This window comes from Echinops telfairi, unplaced genomic scaffold, assembly GCF_000313985.2.
Source record: "Echinops telfairi isolate 266 unplaced genomic scaffold, ASM31398v2 ScPeMD7_7410;HRSCAF=8448, whole genome shotgun sequence".
NCBI lineage: Eukaryota > Metazoa > Chordata > Mammalia > Afrosoricida > Tenrecidae > Echinops > Echinops telfairi.
This window is the reverse complement of record NW_022111310.1, coordinates 14,051,573-14,064,392: the sequence shown is the minus strand read 5'-3', so window position 1 is coordinate 14,064,392 and position 12,820 is coordinate 14,051,573. Positions and strand designations below refer to the sequence as shown.

Here is a 12,820-nt window from a genome sequence, read left to right as displayed (position 1 = left end):
CAAGTTTACCGTCTCAGAAGCTCACAGGGACAGGTCTACCCTGCCCTTACCAGTCACGACTTGTTGAATGGTCAGGAATAGGAGAGCAGCAGGGACTTTGGGAGCATACCAACCTCCCGACTAATTCAGCCACCCCAGGCTAATTAAATCAGAGTAGGTAGGAAAGACATCCAAGTATCGGTGTTTAAGGAAAACAAACCAAAAAAACCCTCCCAGGATAGTTTTTGTGTGTAGTTAAATCAGCAACCATCTTCTGCATATACGTGGAACCTGCAGAAAGCTCTCGGGGAAAACTCCCATTGTTTTTGAGTTACTTTTCCATGAGCTCTTTGAAGCTCCCCGGTGCTGCTCAGGTGCTGTTTCGTAAGGCCAGGAGACGGACAGACAGACAGATGTTCTCCCCTAGTCTGACCACCCTCCGTCTTTTTGTAGCATTACCATGCGCAAGGCCCTACCTCCCAGATGCTGGGGGATGCCCCTTCTTAACTAGTTCTTCTATCACTTATTTCTCCTATTGTTTTAACTTCTTTTTCTCTTTTCAGCTTCCAGCACAACCTGTGTCTTCCTGCCTCTTGGGCTGTTAACTGCAAGATCAGCAGTTTGAACCCACCAGCTGCTCTTTGAGACAGCGACGAGGCTTTCTGCTTCATTGGGCTAGTCTACATTGTCCTACAGGGTCACGATGAGTAGGAAGCCATTTGATGCAGTGAGGTTTTTGATACCTTAATGATCTGTCTTCCCCAAAGCTTAGTCTCTTAGAATGTTTCCACTGATTGAAAATCTCATCCAGTTTCGAGACTCTAGCTGCCATATATGAGCTGAAGACTTTGATTCTCCTGAGGAAGAGTGGCCATTTGCTCCTTCAAATCCCTCATCCGGGATTTCTTCCCCTCTCCACTGATGGAGCCCTCCCAGGCCCAGGCTGGAAGTATTTAAGGAGGTTTTTGTGGGATGGAGGGGAAAGAGAGTAAGATACTTTAAAAGCATAATAGCGCAGGGATTATATCAAGGCGTTGTCCTGTAGCATCTCTACCAACACGGGGTTATTTAGTCCCTCGCCTAACAGCATGTACTGATAGCCCCGAGGCCCAGACAAAGCAATCGGATCTTGGCACAGGGGAGGAAAGTAGAAGAACATAGAGAAGTCTTTTCTGCTCACCAGACATGGATTGGAAAATCTAAGGAGGAGATTGAAAAGGCAAAAGCAAGAGCCATTGTGAAACAGCTCTCGGCTCTATATATGACTGGGTAATGGTAAAATGTTCCCAATAACGGACTGTACCTATTTCACAAATGAGTATCTCTGCATTTACAGTTAGCTCTTTCTACCAAGATTCTAAGCTCCCACTGAACACACCCACCTGCATGACTCCAAGTCCTTAAGGTGCTTCCAACACATCTCCACCCCCTTCTCTCTCCAACCTGCTCCCCTCCTGTGCTGGCTTTTGTGATATAAAATTTCCTCTGTACTTTCCACCCCTTGCATCTGACATCTGCATGTTGCTATATGTTAATGGCCCAAAGCATCTGACATCTGCCTCTCCTCTATTTCCATTGCCTCTGCAAACATCTTGGATAATGGAATCACCTCTAAGTACCATATTAAGAAGCCATAGAAAGAGACTTAAACAAATGGTATTGACTCCATTTCCCTGGAGCAAGGAGAGTCCCAAGCTGGTGTGAAGGAAAACAGTCTATGAATAGAAAGCATGAGACTGGCAAGGCCCTGGGGTGTGTTCCAGGCTGTGGCTGAGATGCCCACCAGAGCACTGTGTGGCTGAGAAGGCTGAGACTGGCTGAGTCAGCCTCCAGTGTCAGAGTTGGGACTGGCTGAAGGCAGAATGCCCTGCACTGTCCCCTTGGCTGACTTTGCGGCTGGGCTTGCCCCTTCTGGTTCTGTATTGGGCGAGGTCGGCAGGAGTCTTGGGGGAGATCTTTATGACTGGGTTTCCTTAGGGGGAGCCTGCACTGTGCGCATCCCCAAGGCAGCAGTTGTGTGTGGCTGCAGCAGGTGTGTCGTTTCTAACTGAAAACCAAACCAGCAGGTTCCGTGGTTCTCCCCTGTGGTGGCCCATGTGAACATCCAGGCTCAAGTCCAAGGTGTGTGAGTCCAGCAGGCACCTGACACTCCCCTGCACCAGCTCTGCCAGGCGGAGAGACTTCATCTTGGCTCCGGGATTCTAAACTTCGGGATCAAAGAATGGAGGTTCTGGGACAAGACGACCCCTTCCCCCTGTAGACAATTCTGAGCTCTCTAAGCTGCTGTGCTGGTCTCTTTTTCCTCCCCTTTAGCCTTTGCATCTCTGCCTGTGAATCACTCAGCCCCCTTCCTCCTCATTGGCCCCATCTTCCCCACCCCAGTCACCTACCCCTTCCACCCCCACCTTCTTCCTCCATTATCCCCTCCCCACTGCCCCATTTCCCTTCTTCTCGCCCCACCCCCTCCTCCCTGGACCTCTGTACTTACCCTCTCCCTACAGCCCTGCTTCACCCCCATTTTACTTGAGCCTACATCCCCTACAACCTCCCTTTGGCCCCTCTTTTCTACTTTTCTTTCGTTCCTCCCCACTCCGCATTTCTCTCGCTCCCTTTTGAACCTCACCCTTCCTTTCTCTGCCCTGCTTACCGCTTACCTGTCAGCCTCCCCACTGCTCTACCCGGTCTCCTCCGCCCCTCCTCTCCCCTTCCCGCCCCTCCCTCCGTGTTTGCTTTTCTCCCGGATCCGGATGAAGGGGTTGTCCTGCCCCTGCCCTGCCCTGCCCCACTTCTGGCAGCCCCGGTCTCCCTTCATGGCTGAGGGCTGCGGGACTCAGGTCCTGGGAACAGGGCCTCCGCCCAGCATCCAGCTTCTGCGAGCCCAGTATGAAGGCTCGAGGCAGCGGCAGAGGGCCCAGGCCCACTTGGTGGTGCTCCCGAAAGGTAGGCTTGGCCCCGTGCTGGGGGCAGAGGTGATGGAGGGAAGCGGGCCTGGCCGTGCATGGAATGGGTGGCTGGGAGGGCCAGGCGGGCCTGGGCCCTGCTGGGGCAGCAGAGCAGAGAGCAAGGGAGGGAGCTGCCGCCTGTTGGCTCAGTTTGCTGTCCAAGTGACCTGGAGTCTCTGCCCCGAGGTTCACCCATCGACTCCTTTGCCCTTACTGGCCAGCAGTGTCTGGCCAACCTGCAAGGCCAGGCGGGAGATCAAACCTCACTGCCACAGGGTCGGTTCCGACTCATAGTAAACCTCCAGGGGAGTGGAACGGCCCCTCCGAGGGTGGCTTTTGGAGACTGTAACCCTGAGGGAATAGAAAGCATTTTCTTTCTGCAGCAGAGCCGCCGGTGGTTTTGAACTGCTGCCTTTGAAGTTAGCCGCCCAACACGTGACCAGTATGTCACCGGAGCTTAGGAACTCTGCTGGCCAGCTGGGTCCAATGGAGGCTCTTCCTGCCAAGTAGAGACAGTGGCTCCCCTGGGAGAAGGGGCCTTCCCTCGCAGCCTGGGAATTGGCTGTGCACAGGAAGCAGCAGGGCTCAGGAGCTCAGGAGGCTTCTCAAGTTCATGGAGCTAGCTGCCTGTACGGCAAACGCCTGCGGGGGGTGGAGGGGGTAGGGCTGGTCCAGTTAGACCCAGAAGACCTCTCCTCAGTGGGGTGAAGGGGTGGGGAATCGAGGAAAGCCTTTTGGTAACTCACATTTCCTGTTGGGAGCAAAGGGATTGGGAGACAGTGAGGGCAGAGGACTGGGAAGTGCGATGCTGTGCTCTGGGGTTTCTGTGGCTATCTGCAATTCAGTGGTCTCACTCAATGGTTCCCCTGCACCCAGCTGCCCCTTCACAGCATTCTCTATGTCCCTGATGGGTTTTAGAACTCATCGCATCACACAGAGCTCATACACAACACTCATGATTGTAGAATTTATGAGGAAAATTAGCAGATTACAATTCAGGGTTAGAAATGCTCAGGGCATAGTTCTTCTTGCAGGAGAGCCGCTTCCCAGCCATGCCCAAAGGCAAGCCCTGCTCTACCCTGTTTCCCCGAAAGTAAGACCTCCCCCAAAATAAGGCCCCCTGAAGCTACCATAACTCTGGACTCTGGACCATAGCGGCTGGTGTTGCTGCGCAGCTCACTGTTGGCCGCAGTGCTGCTGGAGCAGACAGGAAGTGTGGGGTCTCTTTTAATAAAACAATAAATAATAAATGTGCCCCATATTCTTCATGGAAAAATAAGACATCCCCTGAAAATAAGACCTAGCGCATCTTTGGGAGCAAAAATTAATATAGACACTGTCTTATTTTCGGGCAAACAGGGTAGCTCTTGGCTTTTCAGCTGAATGGCCACAGCTCAGGCAATGCTACCAAGTTACTTTAGCACACTGATATATGCTCAGAAGGCACATACACAACCCTGCCATGAACTTCACTCCAGAGCACACGCTACATTTTTGAGTCAGCAAGCCCAGCTTCCCCAATGAAGTGCCTAGAGGCACTGCCCTCTGCCAGTGAGCCTCTGCCTGCAGGCATGTAGCTTACTTGCTCCCTGCAAAGAAAGAGAAGTCTTGTGCTCTGGTTATTTGTCCGCTGCTGCTGTTCCACTGCCCTTCCCTTAGGGTCACAGTTCTTTGTCTCCTGATCAGAGAAGTTCAGGATCATGAAATGAAGCCCAAACGAAGTGCTCTGCTCCTCTTTCCTGATGGTAGTGAGATTCCCCGCTTCCTGAGATAACGCATTCTATACCCAGCCAGATAGCCCAATCGACCAATCCCCATGGTGTAGTGTTCTAAGTTTTTTTACAATTACAATTAGCCCTGCTAACAAGCACTCACAATTGAATCACATAATCTTACATCACCTTCTCTTTCCCAGACCTATCAAGGAAAGAAGAAATACACCCAGCCTTCATGATCCCACCAGCTGTTTGGTGGGAGTTACAGGAACTGTGGCTAGAAGAGGTGTATCAAGTAAATCAGGAAACCACAAGAAGGCAAGGGCTTCCTTGCCTTCCTAGGCTAGTTTCCACCCAAGTTTGGTGATCTTCCCCTGATTTCTCCTCCTCAATTCTACTAGCACTGTGAGAACTGACACAGATGATAACTAACATGTATTGGACGCCAGTCACTCTGTCAGTCACAGTGGTTAAAGATTGATATGTATTAACTTATTTAATCCCTACAACAACTACATGATTTAGCTACTCTGGTTATTCTCACAAAGGAACCCTGGCAGCGTAGTGGTCATGCGTTGGGCTGTGATCCAAAAGGTCAGCAGTTTGAAACCATCAGCCACTCTATGGGAGAAAGAGGCAGCTTTCTACACCCATAAAGAGTAGCAGCCTCAGAATCCCACAAGGGCAGTTCTACACGGTCCTTTAGAGTTGCTATGCGTTGGCATTGACTCGATGGCAGTGAATTTGTTTTTGGGCGTGGTTAGTTATTCGTACGCATGCAACGTGCTCAGTAGCTGGCTTGCTTGCTGTTCTAGGTCTCGCGCTCTTTTAGCTTAAAGACCCCAATGCAGCCGCAAATGGGAGCTGTTCGTGCAGGTTCCAGTGGTGACTGTGCTTATTCCTTCCTTCCCAGGAGGGGACATGGCTGTTTCTGCTCAATCCATGGTCAGTGCTGTGTGGATTAACAAGGAGAGGAGGAGTTCACTGTCATTGGAGGAGGCAGAACCGGAGGCTAAGGGGATGCCGGAGGCAGCAGACAGAGGCTACCTTCAGACCCCCAGCTCTCCATGGCACACATATCTCGAGATGCATTGCTTGGCACAAACCTTCTGCCAGGAGACCAGCCATCAGGCACAGCACAAGGGCAAGCTGACTGGGTCTGACCAAAGGCTTCCGCCAGAAGGTGATCCAGGCTTGTTTAAAAGCAATCAGAGCCCCCAGGAAGGGACTGAAATCCCAGGAGCTGACCAGAGTCAATGTCAGGTATGCATTACCCAAGCAAAGACAGTAGGACCCAACTTAAACTTGAACATTCAATGTCCTCCACCGGCAAAGAACCTACACAGGTCTGGCAAGTTGGCTCACTATCCTTTTCCCCAGAGGAAAACTCCCAGGATCTCCCAGGCTGCACGGAATCTGGGATTATATGGCCCAGCCTGAAGCTTTCTTCTTAGCCTGATGGCTCAGCTTTGAGGCCATCAATGACCTCACCAAAACACCAGGGAGGCAGAGCCATAACTAAGTCCTCTCACGAGCAGCCAAGAACTGCAATTATAGAATTGTGGGACATGGACTTGGGACTGGGCTGGCCCTTGATGAGATAAGAGATTGTTCAAGCAAGACTGTTTATAGTTCGGGATAAAGGGGTGCTGTCCAGTCATTGTAGCCCCATCTGGCTTACATAAGAAGGCAAAGTGCTGGAGCCCTGCGTAAGCACTGAGTTGGACATCTGTTCAGTCCGTGGAACTGGAGAATTTTGAAAAATAAAACAGAGGCTGTAGCCAATCGAGTGCCTGAGCAGTGCCCTGGGGTGAATGGGCACGAACAACTCTGGTTTCCGTCGCTTCTGATGATCTCACACATAGTCTCAAGAATTACTTTCTGTTGCTTCTCATGCTTGGAGGCCATAGGCTATACCACTTAGAAGTCACGAAGTTCACGGCAGTGAGTTGGTAGACACCGTTTGAGCATTGCTCTCCCAGCTCATGGTGATTCTCCATGCAGCGAGGAAGAACAAGGTCACCCACAATTTGGGGCTTTTCAAAGGTCTTTAGGCAGGGCTGATCTTGCCTGGTTTGCCCTGGAACCCCACACCTCCAACCTCATCACAGACTTAAAGTCTTTCTTCCTCTCCTTTTCTTTTTCCCTCTCTCTTTGAGTTCTTATTAATAATTGACCAACGTGGAAAACTACGTTGTGTTGGGAGTCTGGGCAAAAGGAGGTGAAGAAAGGCCCTGGCCTGGGAAACTCGTTTTCTCCACCAACTGCCCCCTCTCCACCAAACGTCGAACCTTGACCTCGGTCCTGGCAGCAAACATCATCTTCTCTGGAACTAAGACAAAGCACAGCAGGTGGCACTTGTGTGATGGAGAAGAAAGTGTGTCTTTCCTGGTTAATGTTTAACTTTCATCATGTTATGTAAACACCTGTAGAGTGCCTTTCCCTCCTATCAGATTCCTTCTGTGGAGTTTTACCCACACTTCCCTCCCCTCCCCCCCACCCCCCATCATGGCCATCCAGCATGCTATGCACATGCAGACAGATTCACTAGGGGGCAGCATGGATGTGCACCACAGGGTTGCCAAAACTGTACCGACTACAGAACCAGGCTGCCACATCATTCTACTGCATAGAAGCTGGTGGTTCATAGGCTGTTACTTAACCACTCCGCCACCAGGGCTCCTCTGGGAGGACCATACCCATCAAAAATACATATACATATCTGGGACATCACTGGGTTGGCGACACCCAAGGCAGTCATTCATGGGCTACCATCCCCTATGCTCAGGCAGGCACGTGAAACTCTTCCCATCCATGAGTGACCTGCTCCCCTGCCCAGCTGAGTGCTGAGCTGCCTGTCCAATCCCAGCCCGGCCTGCCCTGGTGTCCAGGGCCCCATCACCCCACGCAGCTCCCCACACCTCCTCTCCTACTGGCCAAGATGGAGACGTTCCCTCCTCTCCTCCCGATAGTGGGTCCTTTGCTTTTGTTTTAAATTCTGACAAGTGGTTTTGCTTTCCATCATTTTTAATATTTATTTCCTTCATATGTATTCCGTGAAATTAATAGATCAGTACTCGGAGTTCAGCCGTACGGTCTCCACGCATTCACTTGGCTTCCTTAGCATGGGATGACTGATCCTGATGCTCCTGTTCAATTCCAGTCTGAGGCCTTTCTAAAGATTTGAATGGCTCATCTTGATTAAAATGGAATCCTTAAGAGTGACTATGAATGCTTCTAAAATATGTGTTTCCTCTGACCTGACCAGTGGGAACCCTAGTCTTGATTTTCCACCCACTTGGGCGGGATTAGAGTCCTCAAAGATACAACCCATTAATGAGCTTCCTGGTGGGTGGAAAGGTTGGAAGTTTGAGTTCACCTTGAAAGAAAGGTTCTGGTGATTTGCTTCAGAAAAATCCACCCCAGAGAAAAGATCCCCCTGAGCAGTTTTACTCTGACATGCACGGGGTCGCCACAAATCTGGAATCAACGGCCGCTGGTTTGTTTGGGGTTTTGCTGTGTGGTTGTTTCAGCCTGGCTTGCACGGCTGGGTATGAACTCGATCCGCGTCTTTCTCAGAGCGCTCCATGGACGAAACTGGCCTCTGGTGACTGGCATAGAGCACCTCTGTAATGTTCCTTTCTTCATTGCCCAGAAAAGCCAGGTCTGGCCACTGTGCAGCGCACAGGCTTAGTGAAGGAGAGGAGAGGGGCTTTGCAGTCCGGAAACCTGGGTCCTTACCCAGCCACAGTTGATGTGTGACTTAATCTCTCAGTATTGGTTTCACCATCTGTAAAATGAGGGCGATGCATGCACTCTTCAAAGGGGTGTGAACAATTTGTATAAATGTCCCTGGTGCTCTTAGCCTAGAGCCCATGTATTGAAATGATCCAATCAAGTCCACCCAGTTTATCTCAGATAATCTCTATTATTTAAAAGCAACTCATTATGTCAGTGGACTTGACTCACATCAACAAAATACCTTCGTAGAAATCCCTCAATGAGGGTTTGAGCAACTCTTTTGATATCACAGTCTCGCCAAGTGGACATGTAAGCCGGCTAAAGCAGGCAGCAATGATTATTATTAAAATTTCACGACTCCTTTGGAATCCCTGGGTGGGTGGTGCCAATAGTTCAGTGCTCAACTGCCAGTCAGAAGGGTAGTGGTTTGGACCAACCAAGAGGCACCCTGGAAGACAGGCCTGATGATCTGCTTCCGGAAGGTCACAGCCTTGAAATTCAATGGACAGCTCAACTCTACGTGCATGAGGTTGCAAGTGACTTGGGGTCGACTGGGGGCAACCGTAACCACTCCTTCTGGACCTCAGAGCCACGCACAGACCACCCACCGCCGTCTGCTTCTGTTACATCCTGCTCCCATGGGGAGTTCACCGTGTCCTCCCCTCCCACGTGACAGCTCCTGTGAGAATGACGTGAAGATCGTGGTAGGAGGGAAACTGAGGCTAGAAATGGTCTGGGCACGTCCAAGGAGAGTAATGCTATTAATTTCTATTAAGGGGGAAGCACAAGGGGAAAGTAGGTGCATATTTTTAAAATCAATTTATTGGGGCTCATACAACTCTTATCACAACCCATCCATCCATTCGTGGTGTCAAGCACATTTGTACATTTATTGCCATCATCATTCTCCAAACATTTGCTTTCATATAAGAGCCCCCCAATAAAAGTATTTAATTAAACAAAACATGTTCTTTCTACTTGAGCCCTTGGTATCAGCTCATTTCACCCCCTCCCTCCCCAACCCTTCCTCCCTTATGAACCTTTGATAATTTATAAAAATTTTTTTCATGTCTTACACTGTCTGATGTCTCCCTTCACTCACTTTTCTGTTGTCCATCCCCCAGGGAGGGGGTTATATGTAGATCATTGTGATCGGTTCCCCCTTTCTAACCCACCTTACCCTTACCCTTCTGGTATTGCTACTCTCATTATTGGTCCTGAGGGGGTTACCTGTCCTGGATTCCCTGTGTTTCCAGTTCCTATCTGTACCAGTGTACATCCTCTAGTCTAGCCAGATTTGTAAGGTAGAATTGGGATCATGATAGTGGGGGATGGGGTGGGGGGAAGCATTAAAGAACAAGATGAAAGTTGTATATTTTATTGTTGCTACACTGCACACTGGCTGGCTCGTCTCCTCCCCACGATCCTTCTGTAAGGTGATGTCCAGTTGCCTACAGATGGGCTTTGGGTCTCCACCCTCCACTCCCCCTCATTCACAAGGATATGATTTTTTGTTCTTTGATGCCTGATACCTGATCCCTTTGACACCTCGTGATCACACAGGCTGGTGTGCTTCCATATGGGCTTTGTTGCTTCAAGTCTTTAAGACCTCAGATGCTATATCTTTTGATAGCCGGGCACCATCAGCTTTCTTCACCACATTTGCTTATGCAGCCATTTGTTTTCAGTGATCATGTCAGGAAGGTGAGCACCATGGAATACCAGTTTAATAGAACAAAGTGTTCTTGCATTGAGGGAGTACTTGAGTAGAGGCCCAATGTCCATCTGCTTTCTTAATACTAAACCTATAAATATATGCACATAGATCTATTTCCCCATCATCATATATAAAAATATTTACATATGTACATGCCTGTATTTAGACCTCTATAAATGCCCTTTGCCTCCTATTCCTCTATTTCCATTTATGTTCCTCTTGTCCCACTATCATGTTCAGCCTTCATTTGGAAGGGGGAGGCAGGGGGAAAGGAAGTGGGTGTTAACAACCCCAGGGAGAAGGGAACAAGTTATCTAAAATTGATGGTGAGGAGGGTGTAGGAGGCCTGGTAGGGTTTAATAAAGGGCAATGTAAGCGAGAGGAATTAAAGTAGGTGCATTTTATATGCATTTTGGCAACAGAATGGTGCTATGTTTAATTTGAAGGAGCCCCAATGGGGTAATGGATTATAACTCAAATTCTCACTGCCGTTGAGTCAATGCCAACTCATAGTGACCCTAAAGGACAGGGTAGAATTGCCGGTGTGGGTTTCCGAGATGGTAACTCTTTTATGGGAGCAGAAAGCCTCGGCTTTCTCCTGAGGAGCCACTGGTGGTTTTGAACTGCTGACCTTGTGGTTAGCAGACCAACACTTAACCTCGATGCCACAGGGCTCCCTGTAATGGATTGTAGTGGGACTGTTAACCCTGAGGTCAGCAGTTCAAATCCACCAGCTGCTCCTCCTATGGAGAACGATAAGGCTTTCTGCTCCTATAAAGATTTACAACCTCGGAACCCACAGAGCCAGTCTTGCTCTGCTCCGGGGCCACTGGAAGTAAGAACTGGCTGATGGCAGCCAGTTGGGGCTCGAGGTTTTGGAGTCTGAGATACTCATGAGACACAGGAATGAAGATTCCAAGTAAGCAAGTCAAGAAATAAGCTTAGAGTTCTGTACAGCCCGATGAAGGGATCTTGGTGGTACAGAGAGTTAAGCATTAGGCAGGCGGCTGACTGCGAGCTCAGTGTCCCAACCCCAAATTGCCTGGTCTTTTCCCCAGGGAGCAGGCTGGTGGTTTTGAATTGTAGATTTTTTTTTCCATTAGCAACCAAACCACTGAGTCTCCTTCAGGGCCACGGATACATGGAGGTCTTACAGGACTGTCGAGCAGAGAAAGCAGACGGAATCCAGAAGCAGCCCTGGAAAATCCCCAAGCTTAAGAAGGAGGGGAGAAGAGTCAGAGGAGGCCGGGAAGGACAAGGGAAGGAGGGGCCCCGGGGGGTGAAGAAAGTTCAAGAAACTGCGAAGTCCCAGAACTCAAGAGGCAATTTGAACTGAATTCCAAACGTCCCCTAAATCCCTGCTTCCCCCAGTCTACATTCTTCAGGCTGGACTTGCTTTCTTGAGAAAGCATTCCAGAGGCCAAGATGCAACGCCAAAATCCGCTCAGGAGCAGGGCAAGTGTGGATGGTAGCCAATTCAGGGCAGAGCTGACTGCCCCCTGCCCCCTCCCCCCTCCAAACTCCCAGCTGGGCTGGCCTGGGCTGAGGGTGCCTTTGCCTCCCCAGAGGCCTGGCTCAAGACTGGGTCTTCCCAAAGCCAGGAGGAGGACTGAGCATTGAAGTGAATGGGAGGGCTAACCTTGTGAGCTCCCCCTCTCCCTCCCTCAGGCCACCAGGAGCTGTCAGGCCAGAACAATCCCTCTCTGTTCTGCAGACAAGGCACTTCTCTGCCTGCTCCTGGGCCGCCAAACCGGTTTGGAACAGAGATGACTGAATGCTCAGCGAAACTACCTGGGACTGAGTCCTCCCCACCCTTTGTGCTGGTCAGGACTGGTGTGAACCTACCTTCCCACCTTCTCCCCAGACCAACAGAAGACGCTTCTCAAAATTAAGAGAAGCAGCACCTCCCATTGTCAATCCTGCCTCCGGCAGGTGACCTTGACTTAGGTCTCTAGGACTTGCAGGTCCACAGGCGTGATTCACCCACGCGGCTGCTTCAGCACAGGACTGTGTATCCTCCCTGCCTGGCCAGGAAGCAGCTGGATGTGGTGGCTTCTCAGCACTGTCACTTGGGGGTTGTGTGACCTTTGTTACATCACTTAACCCTCAGGGCCACAGACTTCCCAGCTGCAAAATGAGACCATGGTACCCCTGCGGGGACTTGGGTGGGACGGCGGGACTGGTTCTCATTCAGAGATGAATCAAATCCACTCTCCGGCCCCAGGAGCAGTTTGAAGGTAGACCCCTGCCCCACCCAGACACAGGCTGGATGAGGAGGAGTGGGTCGAGGGTGGAGCTGGCAGACTGTGCCTGCGCTAGGGCCCCCCCCACAACTTTTTTGTAGTTGGAATGAGGTCCCGCAATGGGCCCTCTAGGTCGATGGGAAGCATTCTTTCCAGAAGCGGATGGGATCAGTTGACTGAGGGGCAAAGACAGATTGAAAAGGCCCAGCCATCTTTTAAGTTCAGAAAGCGCCCCTTCGTGCACTTTGATTTCAGACAGAATACGCACAGGAAATACTACATGTGCCCACTGGTCTCCTCCCGGCACCCTCTGTGGGCACTCACGGCTGGTCTCCAGAGCATGGGCTCCGTCAGCTGTGCACAGTCCATGCCTGTGTTGGGAAAGGCCTTGCTCCCTCGTCCCCAAGACTCTTATAATCCAGGGCTTTAAGAGTCTCTGAGAGGCAGGAGTGGGACAAAGAGGAAGGTGGAGGGAAGAAAGCC

General features: G+C 50.5%; 1 protein-coding gene across 1 annotated transcript; it reads left to right on the top strand.

Moving 5' to 3' along the window:
* Positions 1-2,485: 2,485 nt before the first annotated feature.
* On the top strand, positions 2,486-9,232 carry CUNH9orf152 (chromosome unknown C9orf152 homolog). The gene is made up of 2 exons (XM_004711041.2): positions 2,486-2,919; positions 5,550-9,232. Exons 1-2 carry the CDS (start codon positions 2,727-2,729, stop codon positions 6,074-6,076), a joined length of 720 nt encoding a protein of 239 aa, XP_004711098.1. The 5' UTR covers positions 2,486-2,726; the 3' UTR covers positions 6,077-9,232.
* The last annotated feature ends 3,588 nt before the right edge of the window (positions 9,233-12,820 follow it).

What these genes read in the sequence shown, in the direction of transcription:
- CUNH9orf152 (XM_004711041.2), top strand. Translation starts at nt 2,727, where the DNA reads ATGAAGGGGTTGTCCTGCCCCTGCCCTGCCCTGCCCCACTTCTGGCAG. An exon ending in CTTGGTGGTGCTCCCGAAAG is followed by an intron (nt 2,920 to 5,549) that starts GTAGGCTTGGCC and finishes CTTCCTTCCCAG; the next exon opens with GAGGGGACATGGCTGTTTCT.